The sequence below is a fragment of the Ptychodera flava genome, chromosome 8 (genome assembly GCF_041260155.1).
Source record: "Ptychodera flava strain L36383 chromosome 8, AS_Pfla_20210202, whole genome shotgun sequence".
NCBI lineage: Eukaryota > Metazoa > Hemichordata > Enteropneusta > Ptychoderidae > Ptychodera > Ptychodera flava.
Genome location: NC_091935.1, coordinates 19,890,156 through 19,912,023, shown reverse-complemented (window position 1 = coordinate 19,912,023; position 21,868 = coordinate 19,890,156). Strand labels below are relative to the sequence as shown.

Below are 21,868 nucleotides of genomic sequence, written 5' to 3'. Positions count from 1 at the left end.
TATGTAGACTAGTCTTAAATTTGACTTGAGGTAGAAAGTGTAACCTCCATAAATGTAATAATCTCCACAAATGTAATATCAACCACAATTGTAATAAAATCAACCACAAATGTAATAAAACAGTCAACCATTAAAGGTATACCGTCATCTGTTCCAATTTTGCCACAGTTACCATGGGAAGAGAAAATCTAACCAATCACAGATTTTAAGCGGCCGGCCGCTTTTTAAAAATAGCGCCGCTCACATAGGCATTTTGAATACCAAGGAACGCCCCTTTGACCATTTATGGCATATTTAGATTACAGGTGACTGTATACCTTAATGTAACAACCCGCAACCACAAATGTAATAAACAAATGAACCATAAATGTAATAAAACTCAACCATAAATGTAATAAACTTGAACTTGCATATGTGATCATTTGTTAATCAATGCCCTGAGTAAATAATAACTTTAATAAGACTAGTGTAATGTTATTGCATACTTTCCTGAAACTAGGTTTCCTTTCCGAAACACAGAATAGAATACTTTGAGAACGCTATCAGAAAATGGCGAGGTACTGATCAAACCGTCAGATAATGGAAGTGGAACAGCAGTTCTAGACACTGATAATTACATAATAAGGAAGCGTCAAAATAACTCGTCAACCAGTGATACCACACAAAGTTTATGACAGATGACTCAGAACAAATAACAGAGAAATATAAAACCTTATAACAGAAACTTACGACACAAAACATTACGACGAGAACATATATTTCAATCTAGTTTAAAAACAATACGAACACTACCTTCAACACAGTAGAACAAAATTAGACATCCTGGCATCCCTAGTGAATGAACAAACATTAAGTGGGACAACATAGGAATACAGACAATCTATCGATTATTCCACACAATTTATCCACTGAAGACGAATTTGAGGCGATTGATTAAGAAAGTACGGCAATTTTCGAAAAAACGGCGTTAAAGGATCGTAGTGTTATACAGTCTTCCCCACTCTGGAGTAGAGACTGCACTGACGTTCAGATTACAGCTGTGTCTAGCCATTGCCAATCAGTTCTGTACACAAAACAGGGAAACGTAAAATACACTTTCAAATATACAAAACACACTAAACGCAAACAATAAAGAAATGAATAATGTGTTAAGTTGCTTTCCTTATTACATCTATTAGATGAATATTTAAGAGGCTAATTCCTCAATTGCAACGACAAAATGGATTTACTACATGGATTTAATACATTTATGGCTGGTAAGTATTACATTTATTGGTGATTTTTTATTACATTTATGGTTGATTTTTGTGACATTTAGGGCGATATTACATTTATAGGTGCATTGTGGCGGAGTCCAGTACTTTTTGTAGCCGCTAAGTGGCCAACACTCCAAGAAATAACCACCCTCAGTTGCTTTAGTTTAGGATAGGTTTATTCAAGAAGCGGTGGAAAACTGGGTAAATAAAGAGATTAAAATACAAGGTCATTCATTGTCTACATCGAAGAGTCGAGGTAAATCAAGTTCAAAGTAAACGGAATAAAAGAACTAAATTCTACTAAAATATCTAAGCACTGCATTCAAAATGGTCCTCTAAATAATTGGAAAGTCATAAAAGGGAATCAACGTACATCGTTGCGCCTACAGTCCTACTTTTGGCTGGAGTGTTTGTGAGATCCACGTGGCATGTCTACTTGCTTTAAGACAGTGGAAGAAAAACGTGTCTGCGTGGGTGTAATTTAATCTTTAACCTTTTAATTGTTTTACCAAGAAGTTTCTTGACCTTTGTGTCAGAGGGCCTTAAGAAAGATAGAGGGCGATCTTCTGAAAATCTAGTTAGAGGTCAGAAGGGTCAATTCAACACACTCCCCGTCTAAAAATGCGCGGTAAGCTGAATTTTTACTAATCATGAATTTCAAATAGAATAAATGCCTACTAATATTTAGGTCTAAATAAATTCTAAAAGCTAAGAGTATATACGAAAGGGTTCATACTAAAGGAGTCCGTATATAGTGTTCATTGAATTCAATCACAGAGTTCAATTTGTGCTTTCAATCAAAACTAATTCACTAATAGGTCTGAGGTAGGTTCGATGTTCGCCATCTTTGTAGATCATCACGTCTACTTTTCGTACTTTGTTGTCATCGCTGGGGTAGACCTTCACTATGCGAGCGAGGGGCCAGCTGTTTCTTGCGTATTCTTTCTCTCTCAAAAGAACCACGTCTCCTTCTTTGACGTTGATTGTAGATTTGTTCCATTTTGGTCGTGGCTGACGGCTTTGTAGATATTCTTTTCTCCATCGTATCCAGAATTGATCAGCTAGATACTGTACGCGTCTCCAACGTTTTCTACTGTATATGTCTTGTTGGACAAATGAGCCTGGTGGTGGGTGTCGGTGATTGAGTCTTCATGGTGAGTAGCATGTTTGGGGTGAGAGCTTGAGGATCGTTTGCATCTGATGATACAGTTGTTATAGGTCTGGAGTTGACGATGGCGCTGGCTTCTGCCATGAGAGTTGTCAGCAAGTCATGTGTGTATTGTTGCTTGCCTAGTTGATAGTGCATGGAGTCAAGAACGCGTCTGATGGTACCAATTTGTCGTTCCCATATACCGCCGAAGTGTGATGCGTGAGGTGGGTTGAAAATCCACTCACAGTCTTTTGTTGTAAGGAATTTCTTGATGCGGTCTTGATCCAGTTCTTTGGCTGCTGCCTGAAGTTCGTTCTTTGCGCCGATGAAGTTGGTGCCCTGGTCACATCTGAGTTTCTTGATGTTGCCGCGTATAGCTATGAAGCGACGTAGGGCGTTGATGAAGGATGAAGTGTCCATGGAGTCTATTACTTCTATGTGTACTGCTGTAGTGTAGAGACAGACAAAGATAACTGCCCATCTCTTTGCTTCAGACGTACCGGCTCTGGTTTTGCGGGAAGCTATAGTCCAGGGGCCGAATACGTCCATTCCGACGTCGGTGAATGGTGGGGTTTTCTCTGTTCTGTCCGACGGTAGGTCGGCCATGAGTTGAGTGAGTGGTTTTGCTCTCAGTCTTCTACATATCGCACATTTGTGTAGTATGCTTCTTACCATGTCATGTACACCCATGATCCAATAGCCATTAGCTCTGACGTTTGACAGGGTGAGTTGTCTGCCTTGATGTTGTACTTGTCGATGTACATGATCGATGATAAGTCGTGAAATGTGGTCGTCCTGTGGGAGGATGATGGGGTGTCGGCCGCAGAGGTCGATGTCAGATTGACGAAGTCTTCCTCCAACGCGGATGAGTCGATCCTTTTTCATCGATGAATGGGTTCATCCGGGTGATGGGATTTCATTTCTGTAGTCTGTTAAGTTGTCCGTGCCTGCTGACTTTGCTGCGGATAGTATCTCATATTCTTTATGAAACACACTTTTCTGTACTGAGCGTAGGATGATGGTTTCTGCTTGTGCCATCATCTCAATTTTCAGTTCTTCTGGAGACTTCTCTTTCTCCTTTTTGTCTGTCTTTTCTGGTGATTTTCTTTGTCTGATTTTGCCTATTAAGTTGGCAATACTTCTCTTCAAGGATCTCCATGATGAGAATCGTTGAAATCGGTGAGCACCTAAGTCGTCTTGTTCTACTTCCTTCGTTGATGTGTTGAGGACAGCAAGTTGTTTGCGGACCTCAGGGTCTTCGTCACTTACTGTGTATTTGTGTTCTGTTTCTTCATGGTTGTCTTTGTCTTGCTCGTCTCGCTGCCACAGGAATGCTGGTCCTGATAGCCAGATAGTTGAGTTGAGTTTTGGGGCTGGTACACTGCGTGATGCGATGTCAGCTGGATTTTCGTGTGTAGACACATGTCGCCACTGGTGTGGTGATGAGATGTTGTGTATCTTTTCTACTCTGTTTGCTACGTATACGTGGAAACGTTTCGAGCTGTTGTTTATATATCCAAGGACGATTTCGCTGTCCGTGTGATATATGACGTTGTTGATGTTCAGGCCGATTTCTGATGTGATCTTCTGTGCGAGTTCTGTCGCTAGGACAGCTGCACACAGTTCTAGGCGAGGTATGGAGACTGCATGAGTCGGGTTTACCTTTGCTTTGCCAAGTATGAATGATACGTTGACATTGTCTTCATGGTTGGTCAACCGCAAGTACGCTACGGCACCTATGGCTTCATTGCTGGCGTCAGAGAAAAAGTGACACTCAGTTTTCTTTATGGGTCCGAAGGTAGGTGGAGTGTAGCATCGCTGTAGCTGTATCTTTGTGATGTAGTTGAGGTTGTTGCACCAGCGGGTCCATCTGGGCAAGTATTTCTCTGGTAATGTTTCATCCCATCCAAGGTTTGATGAGTTGCGTCCTTTAGTTTCTGTCATGAGGCCTCGTAGTATTAGTTTTCCTTCTATGGAAACTGGTGCGAGTATACCAAGTGGATCGTATATTGAGTTGACGATCGCCAGTACTCCCCGCCGTGAGAATGGCTTCTCCTTCAAGTCTACTTCGAATGTGAATGCGTCCGCCTCTAGAGACCACTTGACCCCTAATGATCTCTGTGTTGGTAAGGTGTCTTGGTTGAAATCCAAACTCTGTAGATCTTTGGCTCGTACTTCGTTTGGAAGTGCTGTCATGACTTCTTCGTCATTAGAAACGATCTTGTGGAAGTTCACGTTTCTGGTCGCTAGTAAGTCTCTTGTTCTATTGATGAGACTGATAGCTTTCTGTGCATCTGGTGCTGAGGTTAGTCCGTCGTCGACGTAAAAGTTCTTGTCGATGAACTCTTTCACGTCTTCTCCATATGTAGATACGCCGTCTTCAGCGATCTTTCTCAGTCCGAAGGTAGCAATGGCTGGTGAGGAGACATTGCCGAACAGGTGTACGTTCATTCTGTACTGAATTACTGGTTTCGTGGGGTCGTTGTCTTTGAACCAAAAGAAGCGCAGATAGTCTCTGTGTTCTTTGTTGACGTGGAAGCTATGAAACATTTGTTCTACGTCGCCCATTACTGCTGTCTGCTTGCGTCGGAATCGTAGCAGGATACCGAGGAGGCTGTTCATTTGGTCAGGTCCCTGAAGCAATGCGTCGTTCAAGGACTCCGTTGTACTTTGCACTGGAGTCGAATACTACTCTGATCTGCTGTTTCTTGGGATGGTAGACACCGAAGTGTGGTAGGTACCATGCATTGTCGGCATCTATTTCGTTTTCTGGAACGGAACTTGCGTGGTCACGTTCCATTATTTTCTTCATAAACTGAAAGTATTCTTCCATCATTTGTGGTTTACGCTGAAGCTGATTCTGTAGATTGTAGAATCGGTTCAGAGCTGATTGTCGGTTGTTCGGTAATTTCTTCGGGTCTTGCCTGAAGGGGAGAGGAAGTTCTAGATTTCCTTCCTCATTTACATGGACTTCTCGTTGCATGATGTCCAGGAATTGCTTGTCTTCAATGGAGGGTGCCTTTTGTTCGTCGTAAGGTGTCCGCTTGAAGACGGTGGTGCCGAAGTTGACGGGTTTCGGGCTTATTATGTCTTTGATGTGAATGTGATGGTTACATTCGAGCGCTGATTCGTTGTAGCCGTTGAGGGTTGCAGTCGTACGGTGTACTGAAGTGCGAATTACACCTCTTGCTGTCTCTACGCACAGTTCGCCTGAAATTGTCCACCCTAGGTCGGTGCGTTGAGCCCAAGGCGAATTTACAGGTCCGTTTCTTGTTTCTCTGACTTTCAGTGGTTCTGGGCAGTTTCTGCCGATGAGGAGATGAATTCCGACGTTCCTTTTCGGTTCCGGAATGTAATCGATGATGGGCTTCAGATGTTTGAAGGCCTTGCAAATGTCTGGTGTGGGTATTTCGTTCTTGTCGCTCGGTATGTTGTCATTTTCTAGTAGGACGGGAAGAGAGAATTTTTTCTTTCCGTCATGTGATTCTATGATGACGCGGTTGCTACGTCGTCCCTTTCTGAGTTCTCCTTTGCCGCTGCATGTTGACAGTTCGTATTCAAGGTCTGGGCCGTGTATCTTCAGTGCGTCGAAGAGGTGGCTGTCACCCATACAGGCGTTGGACTGGTCGTCTAGGACTACGTAAGTTTCTATGTAGTCTGCTGATGGTCCTGTGTATACACCTTTGCGAGGACTATCTTCCCACACGAACGTCCGGCTGGGCATTTCGTGAGTCTGGTGCATTTTGTTGTAGCTTCTTGGGTTTCCTTTTCTTTATCTTCTGGTTTAGCTTCGGTTGTTTTCTGCTTAGATCTCGCCGGGTGCAGCGTGGAGACAGGTGATGTGTTTCTTGCTCTTGCATATAGAGCATTCGATGGTCGATGTGCAGTCTTTGGCGAGATGTTTCTCGGTGCATTTAAAGCACAAGCCTTTCTTCTTACACAGTTCAATTCTGTCAGCAATTGGTTGCTTTGCAAATGCTTTACAATCTTTCAGGTCATGTCCTTTAGCCTCGTGGAAGAGACATTGCTTTTCTTCATTTGATGATTTCGTTGCGTGTACACGCCTCTGGTCTTCGTATGTTGGACGGATTTTGACTTACTTGTTCCAGGGTGTGTGTCGTCTGGTCTTGGAATATCAGGATCGCATGCTGCTTTCGCTGTGTCTTTCAGGAAGTCTTTGAAGAACTTGAATGGAGGAAATGTTTTGTGGCGTCGTTTGTATGATGCCACGTTATCTCTCCACTTGTTGAGGACGAATCTTGGTAACTTCTCCATGACGGGCTTGAGTCCCTGTGGTGTATTGAGGGACGAAAGGTCAGGAAGTTTTCTCATGTGTGCCTCTGTGTTAGAATACAAGTCTGATAGTTCGAGTAGCTTTTTGCTTTCGTCTGGTTTAACTTTCGGGAAGGACTTCAGTCTTTCCAGGATTACTGCGGTGATGACTGCAGGGTTGCCGAATCTGTCTTCTAGTTCTATCCAAGCCTCTCTATATGACTCGTCTGGGTCGTCTACATATCGCTGTAGATGGTCTTCAACGATTTTCTGCGGATCTCCCTGTGTGTATTTATGCAGGAAATCCAGTTTCTCAGATGTCTGTATGCAGGCCATTGTTACAGTGGCTCGAATGATCTTTTCCATGACATGTACATGGTTGGGTCGCCTCCAAATGTTATTGGTTGTTGTAGAGGTAGACGTTGACGGGCCATCATTTGGGCTATCTCCGTCAGAGGTTGCATGTTGTTGTTGTTCTGGCTTGTTGTAGGTGTCTGTTGATTTGAAGTAGGTGTGACTGTCTCACCTGATTCTGTTGGTGTTCCCTGTCCTGGTTGTATCAGTAGAGGGGATGATTCTAAGTCTTTATTTTGTGCTTTGGGTACGAACTCGGTAAAGTTCAGTGCTGGTAATGGATCATGCTTCATTTCTCTTTTCATTGCAATGTATCGTGATACATGGTCGTTCGATGACTGGTCTGGTGTAGTAAGTGTCTGTACTGGTAAGGAATTTTTCTCGCTACTTGTTGGAGGGTTTCTGCATCTATCCTTGCCTTTTCTGCTTTCATTTCAGCTTCGATAACTTTGATTTTTGCTTGATGGTGAGCAATTGTCTTCATATACTCTGCCTCTCTTGCTGCAGAGCGTGCCTTGCCTTGTGCCTTTAATGCGTTTGTTCTGGATGATGTTGATGATCTGGTTCTGTGTGAACTATGCAAGCTGCCTAGTGTAGATCCTCGTTCGGATGGTGATTTGAAGTTGAGGGCGCTGTTTTCAGCTCTCCTTGTCTTTGCATCATTAATGTATTCATTCGCTTGTTCAATGTTCCTATTGAAGCTTATTTCCGTTAATTCTGCTTGCTCCTTACCTTGTGGAGTCTTGTCTTGTTGATAAAGTCTCTGAAGTTTGTTCCAAGTTTGTTCATATTCCTTGGAAAGTGTCTCTGCTGTATCGATTTTGCTTTCTGTTGGGTCCTGCATCCCCCTGAGGTCGATGAGAACTCCCCTTGTTTGGTTCCAAATGCTTGAGAGGGCCTTTTCAGTGTTCAGGGTAGCATAGAGCAGTCCTCCTTCGTTTTTTCTACTGTCCTGTAGAGGGCGCCCTTCAGCACGGCAGTAGATCCATCTTCAACAGTGGTGGCCGTCCCACTGGGCACCGCCCCTTCGTTTGTTTGTTCTGAGGTATTTTCTGTCTTAGAAATATCTCCTTGATTTTCATTTTGAGATTCTGTGTGGGCTGGTAGTTCAGCTCCTTCGACTTTATCTTCATCCATTATAGTTTCTTTGAGTCAGTTGTAGTTGGCTGTATATGTGTATACAGTTGGCCTACCTTGTAGCCTATATGCCAGTGTCCGCTGTGCACTCGAGCCAGTGTCTTGTCCAATGGTTCACTGGTTTTCCGCAATTTCTCACTTGCGACGATTTTTCACTGTGGCGGAGTCCAGTTACTTTTGTATCCGCTAAGTGCCAACCACTCCAAGAAATAACCACCCTCAGTTGCTTTAGTTTAGGATAGGTTTATTCAAGAAGCGGTGAAAACTGGGTAAATAAAGAGATTAAAATACAAGGTCATTCATTGTCTACATCGAAGAGTCGAGGTAAATCGAGTTCAAAGTAAACGGAATAAAAGAACTAAATTCTACTAAAATATCTAAGCACTGCATTCAAAATGGTCCTCTAAATAATTGGAAAGTCATAAAAGGAAATCAACTTACATCGTTGCGCCTACAGTCCTACTTTTGGCTGGAGTGTTTGTGAGATCCACGTGGCATGTCTACTTGCTTTAAGACAGTGGAAGAAAAACGTGTCTGCGTGGGTGTAATTTAATCTTTAACCTTTTAATTGTTTTACCAAGAAGTTTCTTGACCTTTGTGTCAGAGGGCCTTAAGAAAGATAGAGGGCGATCTTCTGAAAATCTAGTTAGGGTCATGAAGGGTCAATTCAACACGTGCATTATTACAATTGTGGTTGATATTACATTTGTGGAGATTATTACATTTGTGGAGGTTACAGAAAGCACCTCAAAAATTTTAAAGACTTAAAGTTCTGCTAAAATGTAATGCTTGGATATTTAAGCCATTCCATGTCGAAATCAAGAATAGAAAATTAGGCAAAATGCAAAAAGTTGGTGCTGGAGAAACAAATTACACATGGCAATATTTACCTACACTCCGAATTTGAAATGATTGCAGTATCTCTGTTATCTTTGTGGATATTTTTCTTTTCATTTTGCAAAAAATTAGTAGGCGAAAAGCTTATTTACTCGATAAGCTTGAAAATGAGCCCCCTCGAGTGGTAGATCAAAACGTATTGTAAAAGTTTGAGAGTCTGAATTTCTGTCATCGAGGCGCATTCTACCTTAATAATGTTCAATGTGATGCTGAATATGCATGTGTTAGGGCATTGTGAAACACCATATATATTTTCAACTTTACTTATAAAATCTATTTCTACCAAAATATAACAACATTATTTACCCATACTATGACTTATGGCTTCGTACATGATTCACTTCGGTATTGTCTTAGACGTGTAGCGTTGATGAAAATTCTTAAACTGTTCGATGTGATTTGACATAAATATCGCATTGATATTGTAAATCCCTTATAACGTCGGTATCGTCTGAAAAAAATAAATTTTATAATACTGACATGTTCGACTGATGTATATGTATGGTATATTTACCTCTAACAATAAGTCTCGTGAATCCATGCTTTCCTTGGCTTCGTTGTGTTTCACTGCTGTAACATTCATAAATTCCTGAGTCAGTGGTCTTTGCAAATGATATTGTAATACTACTCCTGCCATTCCATTCTGATTTTTGTATCCCATTATGTCTCCATTTCAATGAGGCTTCTGATATTGACGTCGTCATGGTCAGTGTTATATCGTCTCCCCAGCTTACTGTCTTTGTTGGACTTTCTGGCTTTACTTCAGCTATTTAGTTTGCGAAAATAACATTTCTGCTTATGTCAGAGTGTTTAATACAGAGCAACACCCTTTTTGTAGGCAAGCTTTACAATAAGTAATGCCATTATGGATTATGCACTGCATGAAACGTGGTTCAACAATAGTTGTGCCACTCTTCGAGGTGAGATTTGGAAGCAAAAACTTGCTGTACATTGTACTGCACTAGAAGAACGAAAACGCGTTCGATTAAGGTTTAATTAAGATTTTGTGGTCATCATAGGAAACAAAAGAAGATGTATAACTTCAATAAACGATCAAATGAATATAGTCCGCTGCTTTAAAGGGAAATACTGTGATTATTTGAAGTACACCACAATCTACCTACAAATGACGACTGGAAAATCATGAAGTCCGAATTCGAACACTGCGTTTTGAAAAAAAGAATACAAAACAAGGGCAAAATTAAATTGTTAAGCTTTAAATTGCTAGTTTGGTCAGGAAACTTGTTCATAATCTAACAGAAATTTCTCAGGATTTGCCCATGAGATAGAGCTTTCGATGCTGGGTACGGTTTAAACAGCACTTTCTGACTGACTGAATGAACTGGTTAATAAGCGCTGAAAGGAGGTAACCTAACTTGAACTGTCGCGGTAGTATAAATATATTATTGTTCAGGTTCAAGATTTACCTTCTGCAGCCACCAATACTGTTTGCAGACGTTCAGTCTCTCCATTGTTTGAATGGGCATCACAGTAATATACACCCAGTCTACCAGCGCCAGTAGGTAAATAAAGTCTTCTTGCATAGCCCATAAAATCTTCATACCTATATCCTTCGGGGAGACTAGATCCTGAACCTGTATTTAACATTCTACCGTAAGAGAAACTTGCACCCACAGTTGACTCGGCATCTCCAGCTGAGTATCCACCGATGAAAAAAACTGTTACTGAATCTTGGGCTTGCTTGAAGACTGAAAAAAGTGACATCCAGCCTGCCAACTTGCAAAGGGATAACATTTTCAATCATTATAAACCAACACAGAAACTTATTTGCAGGATGATTGAAACAACAATATTCATTTGTTCTGCTACGTTCGAGTGCCATTCACATCCCATGGGAAAGTTTGTTATAGCTGAGGTAGGCATTTGTGCAACACCTTCCAATGTTGGTTGAAAATCCAGAAGAGGTAAGGGAGGGGACGGATTTTCTCACCTCAAATGTATTATTTTTACGCTTTTCTTCACCTGTTTTTGTTAAGCCAGGAATCTGGTGCCACAGGTTCAACAATCCTACATGTGGGGTTTATACCTTCAACATACATGTATACCACATTAAATCTCTCTTCGTAAATAACAACGTGTCAAAAGTACTAGTAATCATATGATTTATCTGAAACAAGTCACGGTTCAAACACTTCAAGTTCAAAACAGTATTTCAATGAAGAAGAGGGGTCAGGCGCCAGATTCCTGGATGAAATGTAGTTTCCATAAATGGTCACCAAAGCCATCAATCTCCAAACAGAGATCGAAGGGCGTTCGGCAGCAGTCCAGTGTGGATATTTCGAACAAAGCTAGAGGGTTTCAGAGTCGTTGACCGCGCGCCCCCACCAATCTCTGCTGCATGCAAATTTGAATATTCCATACGGGACTTCTTTCAGTCCAGCGGCGCCTAACTGGCTCAATAAACGTTGCGGTAATAGCAGATTTTGATAGGAGCTATCTAGCTAGAGATCGCAATTTCCGCACACTGGTAAAAATAATACATTATACACTAGTAAAAATAATAAATAATCTGCTAAACCTTTGAAATCGAGTCTGCAATGCTGACAGTCATTGGGCATACATTTTGAACATTCGATTCACATCCATGTAACCTAGAACAAGGTATATGTTTGGCAAGTGTTCACGGAATCGAGTATCGATATTGAAACTAGAGTATTATTCATTTGACTAAATTTGATGGTTCGAAGTATTATATATAAAAAAGACAGAAAATATTTATCATGGAAAACGCGCAATACCCTAAAAGTTGGTGAAATCCTTCGAGGCAGATATTACTGTGGCTGCTGCTGAGGCTTCCTAAGCTATGTTTTAATTTTCCTAGCCGCTACAATCTCTGTACGGAGATTGCAAAGCCATATCTATTATATATTTATTTACTTTGGGTAAGTTAAGGAGCCTCGGGACACATTCCATGACTCATCAAAAAGAAGCAATGGAGCATTGGGAATGTTCAAGAACTTTGGAACAAGTCTGGGAACCAATCCAGCACCATAGACGCCACGGACGTACTGAAAAATCAACAAAGTGTGACTTTGAGGGTAACTTACGGGGGCCACACCACTTTCCATAACATTTTGGTGTAAGTTAGTAGGCTAGGAGAACTTAGGCACACTCTTAAACTTTTCTGGTAATCTAGGGGGTCTGGTGCCGCAAGTACCACTTTGCAACGGTCACAAATGAGGGGCTTACGGTTGTGAGTATATACTACTTCTCTGCATGTGATTAACTCTTTATTACCATCAGAGTTTTGGGTCGACCAGACCACTTGTAACAAAGTTGGTTTGAATGAGACATTATGTTTCATGTGTCATCAAAGTTTGAATTTCTTTCCGGACAAGAATTAAATTTTCACTCGTTTTATTCAAATTGCACACAATTGTGAGCCGGGTTGGGAATACAATATTGTGCGATTCAGCACAATATATCATGTACTTTTTATAAACTGAAGACGCCTTTCAAACAAATTTGACAACAATGAATCAAAGAAAAAGTTGGCATTACTAAGGCTTTGAGATGTACTGTTGACTAACCCTTTTTTATTTCACATGAGTTGTAGCCCAGGGTACACACTTGCCAGATACACGACGAAAAGGAATGTATAGTATGTGTAGGACAACCTAATTTTGGTCATCAATGGTCTATATGTTATTTTCTGTGTGACGGTGAACAGCCTATGGCAGGGGAATGTGCCCATTATCCACCACGCAAAGTACCTTACTCTCTGATACTGAGTCCGCTACACATGTTTGTCAAAAATGTTGATATGCCGGGTAGATAGGCAATGAATTCAGGAACGTGGCACGCAAAGTCTTTTCTTCATCAGTAAAACGTTAACATTGTTTTGAGTGCAGCACATTATGACTTCCTAACTTAGTGTAACTTAGTCATATGACTCCCTTCAGTGCCTAATTATGAAAGAGACGTTTTTTCAACCTGATGGCAAAATAAGGCACTTGTAGTGTTACATCAGCTTACCTATGGCCACCGTGTACTTTCGACAGGTTACTTTGACCCCCTAACTCGCCAAATGAAAATCGAATGTTCCATTTCTGACACTGAATCCTAGTTGATTATTTGAACATTTTAAGATGAGATAGGTAATCCTTCAGGCGATACCGAAGGATTCAAAGCGCGCGTTCGTTGCTATTGCTGGCATCGTTCCTAACGCGCATTTTTGCACGTGCAAAATCTTACCGTTCCGTTGTTTTTCTCTATCATATGAAGCAGAGTTCCTACAATCTCTCTACAAAGCAGGGTCAAAAAATTGCAAGGCGTTTTAACAACACGCACAGATATATTGATGATCTGATTAGTCTAGACAATCCAGACGTATCAAATTACTTACATCTTATCTATCCTGATGAGTTTGAAATCAAAGAAACAACTGAGAGTAAGAACTTAGCTTCATATCTTGATCTGTTCCTACAAGTGGGTACTAATGGGCTACACACTAAGCTGTATGACATAAGGGATGATTTCGATTTTGAATCATAAATTATCCCTTCTTATCAAGTAATACTCCATCTGCACCTGCTTATGGTGTGTATGTGTCTCAACTTCTGTGTCTCAACTTCTCAGATATTGTAGGGCTTGTGATTCCTACGCTGATTTTCAAATGAGACACAGCCTATTGGTATCAAAACTAGTAAGACCGGGATATTCATCCAAAAGACTCGTGAGGTCTTTAAAAAAGTTCTACGGTCGATATGACGACATTGTGGCCAAATATGACACTTCGGTCACTCAAATAATTCCCGGCTTTGACTTATTACAGTGATTCATATACTGTATCACTTCATACAATATTTAGACAATTTTGGGACCAATCCTGACGGGTGTAGCATGCTAGCAGGGTACGCTTACCCATTCCGGACACCTGGTACCACCACTAACTATCAGCGGTTCAGGATGGTCCTACTTAAATTTGTAAATCTCAAATGTCCCATGGACCTGGTAATGTATTACCTTGAATGAAAATGATTATTGGACCAGTTTAATGTCATATTTCTATGGATTTGTGACTCCTGGTATTTTGAAAATGCTCAAAATCTTTCAACTCTCAAGTATAAACCAATTTTGCTGACTTTTGGTAGGATTATTAAAATCATATATGAAAATATAGATAAGCATGCGTTTCTAAAAATTCCGGACAGTTTATGAGATACCGCCGTAAAACCCTTCATAATTTTACAAAATGACACAGTAGATGTTTTCCTGTTCAAAATCGTTTGTACTAGAACAGATAACTTATCTATGCTAGGAGCCCTAGACAGATAATTCTGAAATTTTGGAAAATGTGAAAATTTGTAGGAGCTGAAACGTTTTAAAATAGAGCTGTAAAAATTTGTAAATGTGTGACGTCACTGACCAATCGCGCGACAAACCTGCGTCTTTTGGAATCGTATGGTTCTGTAAATCTTTATTATGCAAAGAAAACAATGAAAACTTTGTATTTTGCTTGATTTTGGAAATTACAATTAGCAACAGTTGCTTAGCAATTTGAATCCTTCGGTATTGCCTAATTGTCTTATTTGTAAATTTTTACACATTCCCTCTGTATCTATCACTCGACTGATCAGATCGAAATAATGCAATTGTTGGAGGACTATAAAGGTCTCTGGGCCTCTTTTTGACCATATTTTAACTAAAAGCATTGGAGAGCATGGTAAGACTATCCAAGAGTTACAGCAAAAAACAGGAGGTTGGACAGTCTCATATACATTACGTTTACTTTTTTGTACGTCCCACACAAGTTTGTAGATACATTGTAGATAAAAAGAACCGACTCATTTGAGTGAAATACTAATAATGTAACACTCCACTCCACTGTTTATCCTTGTGTGTCTAGACAGATTGGCACCAGTACGTATACGTTGTATTATGGTTTGTTTAGCCAGAGTCTCTACTATCAACTCAATAACTAATTTAGCTATTCCCTTGTGTGTTCTATCCAGACACTCAAATGAGTCAGTTCTTTTTATCTACAATGTTATCTACAAAACTTGTGTGCCACGTATAAAAAAGTAAACGTAACGTATATGAGACTGTTCAACCATCCTGTTTTTTGCTGTAACAGACACATTGCCAACAGTGATGGCGCAAATGCTAAACTATAGTGCCTAATATACCCTATTACTTCAATGACCACGGAAGTTGATGGTCACAGCCTGAACATGGGAACATTATATAATAAGTGTCCCAGGCAGCAGGAGTCCTGCTTGGCCAGAGTCTATAGCAACACCGCCGAGTACTCCACCACTCTTTGATGTTGTCACCAATCAGTCATAACCAAGCTTCCAAATGCAACCACGTCCAATTTGAATGGATGCTTTTGCTAGTCACTAGAGCAACCATCTCGCAGATCGATGCATCACCATTTTCATAGATGGCAGGTCATGATGACTCTAACAGTTCATAAATATTTTATGTCACGTTGTATCTACTATGACAACTTCCTTGAACGTGACCGATTTATTTTTTGGGATTGACAACTTTCTCTGGTCACAACCATAATTTTTCTTAGCAAACGACTGTGCACAGTAAGATTACTTAGTGAGCTTACATAGTGACCTACGTAGTGAAATACCCTGGACGCTGATGCGATGAGGACAAATAAGCAGGAGGTGTTCCAATTGCACAAAATTAAGGGCGCAAAGGTCCCAAAATTATGGGGCAAAATGACTCTATCTTCAAGATATTGGATTTCATTCAACTGAAACATTTCTAGTTAATGTCGAACGTAACGAGCATCTTATGGTCTCGAGGACAAGACTAGTACAACGGTATTACTGGCTAGCTGCAATCAAGCTTCGAACCTGCAGAAATTCAGAAGTTGGCAGCAGCCTTAGCACCACGCCCGTGTTTGCCTATCAGTTATGGAAGGAAATTTACAGCTGTAAGCATAATGTTTTTATAAACATAAAACTTAATTTATTGATGCCAAAGGCCTGTTAAAGTCTTTGAGAAGCTGCGGTTGAGGACGTATTTAAATTTATTCGCTGAGATATCAGTCCTGCTAGACTGATCCTTGGTAACACCGCTGATACGTTTACATCCCACGATATTCGTGACGGTGTGTTAAAGCGTGTTGCTTCAATTTTACTATTACCTCATCACCTACGCGAGAGTCTGCTGAAGTTTAGTCCTTCAGTTTACTCTTTCTTGTCTTTGATATTTATCGCTTACAGATTTAGGGCAAGTCTAGGCCGTGCCATATTATCTTGCATTGATTTTAAAATGACTAAATGTTACAAATAAATTTTTCTCCTCGTAGTGGGTTTTGTCGATGGGCACACCATACTGCATATATATTCAAATTACGATCACTTATGTGCCTGTACAATTGAAATTGAAAATGTTGAGCTGATGACGACCATATATATCTCAGCAGTTGATTGGGATATGATAAACACGTCGACCGGCCATGAGCGTAAAAGCATACCTTTGCTTCCCGACGGTCTGAGACTCGGCCCAAAATCTGTTTCACGCGGGGCCGTATGCTAATAGAAACAGTCTATCTTTGCCTATTCTTGTGTCAGATGGAAAACAAACGAATACTGTATCCGAATATGGCTAGTGAATATGTGTTTTCTTACGGCGTATCCATTTTCTCGACGAAAAATCGAGAAGATCCTCATAAGCTATCATCACTCATCTCGATTGCAGACGACACTTCGTTGGACGCTCTAAAATGTGAGCATGTGTAAACGGCATTTTCAAAGTCCACCAGTCAACTCTTATTGAAACTGCTCACAGTTTCTCAAACTGTCAACTGAAAGCCAGGTAACCGTAAATCACAATGGTTTGCGTTGAACCGTTGGTAATACGGGAACTAGACATTAGGTCTAAATTGCGGAGTTGTCGACACTGTAGTAATCGTGGTAATATCAGTCAATGACAAAAATCAACTCTGATAGAAAGTCATGACTAGTAAAAACACCACACATCCACGCACATCCCGCTCAGAGGGCATCATTTTCAAGGCTTGTTTGTGCGAATCTGGTGGTGTTGGTTGACTACGTCTTGTTTCCTTCAAGACAATGTTTAGCTTCTGCAAAGTTGATTTATTTGTTATTGACTGATACCTAGATAATAATTTATGCATGGCAGTGTTGACAACTCCTCATTTAGAAAGTATGTCTAGTTCCCGTATTGCAAACGATTCAAAGCATGCCACTGTAATGGATCACAAAAAGGGTTTGGATGAAGTGTGTTACAAATATACTGTATACCTTACCTGGTAGCATGTCAGGAGATATACAGAACAGGAATATCCAATAACTAAGACCGCGTTTTTCCGTTAGACGGGAAATGGGAAGCCGTCCACAATTTTTATGCAATTGCCTCGCTTATTGTACTTTTACTGACTTAGGACATAACGTCGACATTGCATTTTCCTTGAAATCTGTCAATTGTGTCACAATATTTAAGTCCACTTGCATTAAAAACATCCGTAACCCGAAATTGGTATAAGGAACGAATCCAAATTTGTATGATACTTAATTGAACCTGCCAAACGTTAACTTTACGACTAGCAGTTAGAAAAAATTAAGGAATATGTTAGTTTGATCTTTTTCGTCGAAAATTTATTGAACAAACTGTTAAGGAATGACAAAACCAGACCTTTATGTTTCTTATATGAAACAGGTACAAGAATAGCTGAATAGGTAATTTTCTTTAGCCCTTCAAGCCTCCTTTATGAAAAATTAGTATATTGGATTTTTCGTTTTTAATTATATATATATATATATATATATATATATATATATATATATATATATATACAATATATATACAATATATATACATATATACATATATATATATATATATATATATATATATATATATATATATATATATATATATATTCTCCAAAGATTGGGAAAGTACCTTAATAAGAGCCCTTAAATTAAGTACAGAGTCTGCAAAAATTACAATGGCATTTACTTTAAAATAAAACAAAACGAAATAAACATATCGTAATAAATAACTTGTTTGAGATGGATACTCTTTCCAGTTTTTCAGTTTTAGAAAGTGTGTTATCTCTAAAATGAAATTTAGTCACGATATTGGGCTCACTACGCATCCTCGTCATATCGGAAATTTAAAACAAGGTAGCATTTCTAGACCTGACACAGCTTTACCTCGCAAGGGATTTAAAACAGTGCAATTGAAGAGGGTGGTTTCCTCTGTCAATGTTTCTTTGAAATAATAAAAACGTAGCGTAATTCTACATGTCCGAATCTCTGATTAACGGCTTAAGTAGGAGCTCATTTACTGATTGTAGATGTAACACAGTACATATACAGTAATAAGCATAGCTTGCTTCAATGATTCTACCTGTCTGGTTATTTTTCACAGTACACGTAAGGTAAAATCAGGGATTATCTGGTATTTGATCTTTTTTGGCCTGTTAACCAGCCACTAGGTCATACTAGTCTGGCAGCAGTGAGGTGATCTCATGAAAACCAGTCAAAGTTAGCATATATTTTATTTGCATATAAATGTTTCCTTCGCCATGTTTATGAGCATATGAACGTAGACATTTATGAAGTAAATCAAATCTTCACTTAGTTTTGTTAACATCGAAATTTGATATTCCCACAGACTTAACACAGAAATGGCATTCATTGTTTAATTTAAAATATTTGTATCTCATGTACAAAATTAGCACGGTGACCTGTGGTTGTTATTCTCGATGATGACGAAGAATTGTTTAAAGTCTCCTCGACTAATGTTTGAGCAAAAATTTCAGTATTTCAATTGCTTATTAAATGTGCGTTATGTTTTGTTTACATTGTTTACGGATATACATTCCGATGTGTACCCAGTGTTTCTGTTAAAATAGAATCATAGGAAACACTTCAAGTATATTTTGATCTGTCTCTGCTAGAGGTACAAAATATCAACATCGCAATGCCACACAACGTCATTTAATGTGAAAGTGTGTTGAAGACCGATTGAGCAGTGATATTGAATCAGTCATATTTCGTTTTGTTCCGTTACATTGTCACGTACAATAATGTGAGCCCTCCCTCGACGCTGGACCGTAGATCTTGTACATTAATGTACGAGGTCTCTACAAACGACGACAACTTTGAAGGCTACACCATCAGGAACCGCCGGGTTTAATCGCTACATTTGAAAGAGACAAGCCTCACACGTATGAAGTGACATCATGTTCAAAACGCATCAGAAATTGTTAATTTGCGAAGAAGGGAGACAGTGCCCAGCTCAACGACATTCATTTACAGTTAAGAATGAACCTGGAGGAACAAATAGGATAATCACAATCATACCAATCCATAATCCAATGACAGTAGGTCGGAATTCGCAAGACAATAGTTGTAAACATAGACACAAAACAGCACAGAACAGGCAGTAAATAGACGGTACACAAACAAAGTCATATTCATGAAAGAAAGATATATGGACCTCTGGCCAGAAGACCAAGAAGTGATGTCAGGTGTTTCGAAAACAGTAAGCGCATCCTGCCCCACATGTGGCACCCGCCATATATCAATCTATAAGTCAGATAGGTAGTGGTCACTAACTAAGGCCCAATGTCACCGATGCCATCAGTGATCATTTGTCGAAGAGAGATATTGTATTTATCTACCAGCTTGCAATACCTGCCAAAAAAGCGTTTGAATGTAGAGACAAGTCTTGCTCTGGTGTAACCTTGATTTAATAGTTTGTAAGAGAGATGGCCATGTCTCTCTACAAAATCACCATATGAACTGCATGCTCTAGCATATCGAATAAGCTGGGAAATGTATACCCCATAAGCTGGTGAGAGTGGAATATTACTTATGAGGTGTGAAAAATTGATGCTTCTAAAGTTAAAATCATCTCTCTTGTCATATAGCCTAGTAGAAAGGTGACCATTAGAGTCAAATTCAAGTAAAATGTCCAGATATGAAGCAGAAAAGGCCGTTTCTGTAGTTTCTTTAATCTCCAATTCTGGAGGATAAATCATAGCGAGATATTTACTGAATTCAGAGTTATTCATAGAAATAACATCGTCTATGTATCTATATGTTAGGTTGAAAGTTCGAGCTACAGAGACCTTTTTCTGTTTAATTAAGTTCTGGATAAATTCTGCCTCATATGAGAACAGAAATAAGTCTGCAAGCAAGGGAGCACAGTTAGTGCCCATAGGAATTCCTATACACTGTTGGAAAATATGCCCTCCAAATTCTACAAATATGTTGTCGATGAGGAAATCAAGCATACTGATAATGTCTTTCTCGGTATAAAACACTTTAGCGCAAAATATGTAGAATTATACCCTAATACCACATATTTGTAACGGCGTGAACCGTTTTTGTAGAAAAATGCTTGGTTGATGATGTTTTTCAAGCGTTCCTCAATTTATTATGTGGTATTGTGGTATACAATGTTGAAAATCGAAAGTTTTAATAGATGTTATTTTTGAAACAGATCTTGATTTCAAATTTTCCAAGAGTTCCTTCGAATTTGTTAATATCCACATTTGATTATACCACTCCGAGAAAAGACAACATCACAGTATGCTTGAAGTCCCCGTTTAACAGTACAAAGAACAGAAGTCAGTATCTTCGATAACTCTGTAGTTGAACATTTGAAGATCCTGCGATAAACCTAGCTTTGTAAGGTGTTTTGTGGAGCTTTGGTATACAGTATAAGCTAGGCAACTTATTATGGTCATCCTTTATTGTAACATTAAAATTATTCATGAATGACTTATGGTTTGCCAAAATTTCGGATTTGCTGAACATTGATTGTCTGTAAGTGGAGTTGGTGGAGGTCTTAGTTACACCAAGTTCGTCTATAAGACATTCAAAATAATACTTCTTACAGACAAATACAATGTTATTGGCAGCTTTATCAGCAGGAACGACAACATATTTGTCATGGATATCATTCAAACACTTAACAGTATCAGTATCTTTAAATACAGAATAGGGTCTTCTGCAAACATGTGATCTTAGTCGGCCAATACGGCCACGCACTATTTTCCTCACAGATTTGACCCATTCTGACAGTGTGTCCAACTCTACATCCTCCCTTTTAGCCCATTTCCTGGCATATTCTTCAACAGAGTCCATAACGATCTTAAAATTATGGTTCCAGTTGATCCTGCGAGGTTCTCTGAACTTGGGTCCACAAGATAATATCTTACGAAGGTGATGATGTTCACCTTTACATACCTGCTAAAGATATTGCCAAAGATACGACGATAAACGCCACTAAAATGCACACATTGGATCCTTTCATCAAGCTTTTGATACTTTGACTTGGGATTGACTGTCATGCTCTCTAGAAGAATGTCTCTCACCTTTTTATTATTATTTCTGCTAGCGGACTTCATTTGACACGTGATATATATGGTTGCAAAGAATATTTACATAGCGTGTTCGTATTGATCCTGTTTTTGTGAATTTGATTATGTGTGTTGTTTTGTTTTGCTTTTGCGGGGAGTTGTTGGGCTGACGAAATAAAAACATGATAACTATTGTTTCCTGTATAAATGGTGTATGGTCGCAGGATGGATAGGCAATACCTCTGAGCATCTCCAACTGTAGGTGAGAATATTTCCTACCATTTCATAGGACTTCCGTGCTTGTGGAAATGTTGAGGGTGGCAGGTTTGCGATATGTTATGGTAAGCGAAAACACTTTCACTCTCATAGTATGCGAACTCATGCAAATTTCTACTGGCCAAGCGGGCTAGCATCTTTAAAAAATAGCGCCAATGTCGCTGAAGCATGACTGCCTGTGATTGAAGGTGTACATAT

At 39.6% G+C, this 21,868-nt stretch overlaps 2 protein-coding genes and 1 long non-coding RNA gene across 3 annotated transcripts; all 3 read right to left on the bottom strand.

Moving 5' to 3' along the window:
* Nucleotides 1-2,346: 2,346 nt before the first annotated feature.
* On the bottom strand, nt 2,347-3,291 carry LOC139138001 (uncharacterized). The gene has a single exon (XM_070706219.1). It carries the CDS (start codon nt 3,289-3,291, stop codon nt 2,347-2,349), a length of 945 nt encoding a protein of 314 aa, XP_070562320.1.
* A 12-nt stretch (nt 3,292-3,303) lies between these two features.
* LOC139138000 (uncharacterized) lies at nt 3,304-5,028 on the bottom strand. The gene has a single exon (XM_070706218.1). The coding sequence runs from the start codon at nt 5,026-5,028 to the stop codon at nt 3,304-3,306; it is 1,725 nt and encodes a 574-aa protein (XP_070562319.1).
* Nucleotides 5,029-8,396: 3,368 nt separating this feature from the next.
* LOC139138740 (uncharacterized) lies at nt 8,397-8,835 on the bottom strand. The gene is made up of 2 exons (XR_011553666.1): nt 8,611-8,835; nt 8,397-8,434 (listed from the first exon to the last, which is right to left on the bottom strand). It is a non-coding gene; the product is annotated as an uncharacterized lncRNA (long non-coding RNA).
* Between the last annotated feature and the right edge of the window lie 13,033 nt (nt 8,836-21,868).

Coding starts and splice junctions, on each gene's coding strand:
- LOC139138000 (XM_070706218.1), bottom strand. CDS start 5,028: ATGAACAGCCTCCTCGGTATCCTGCTACGATTCCGACGCAAGCAGACA.
- LOC139138001 (XM_070706219.1), bottom strand. CDS start 3,291: ATGAAAAAGGATCGACTCATCCGCGTTGGAGGAAGACTTCGTCAATCT.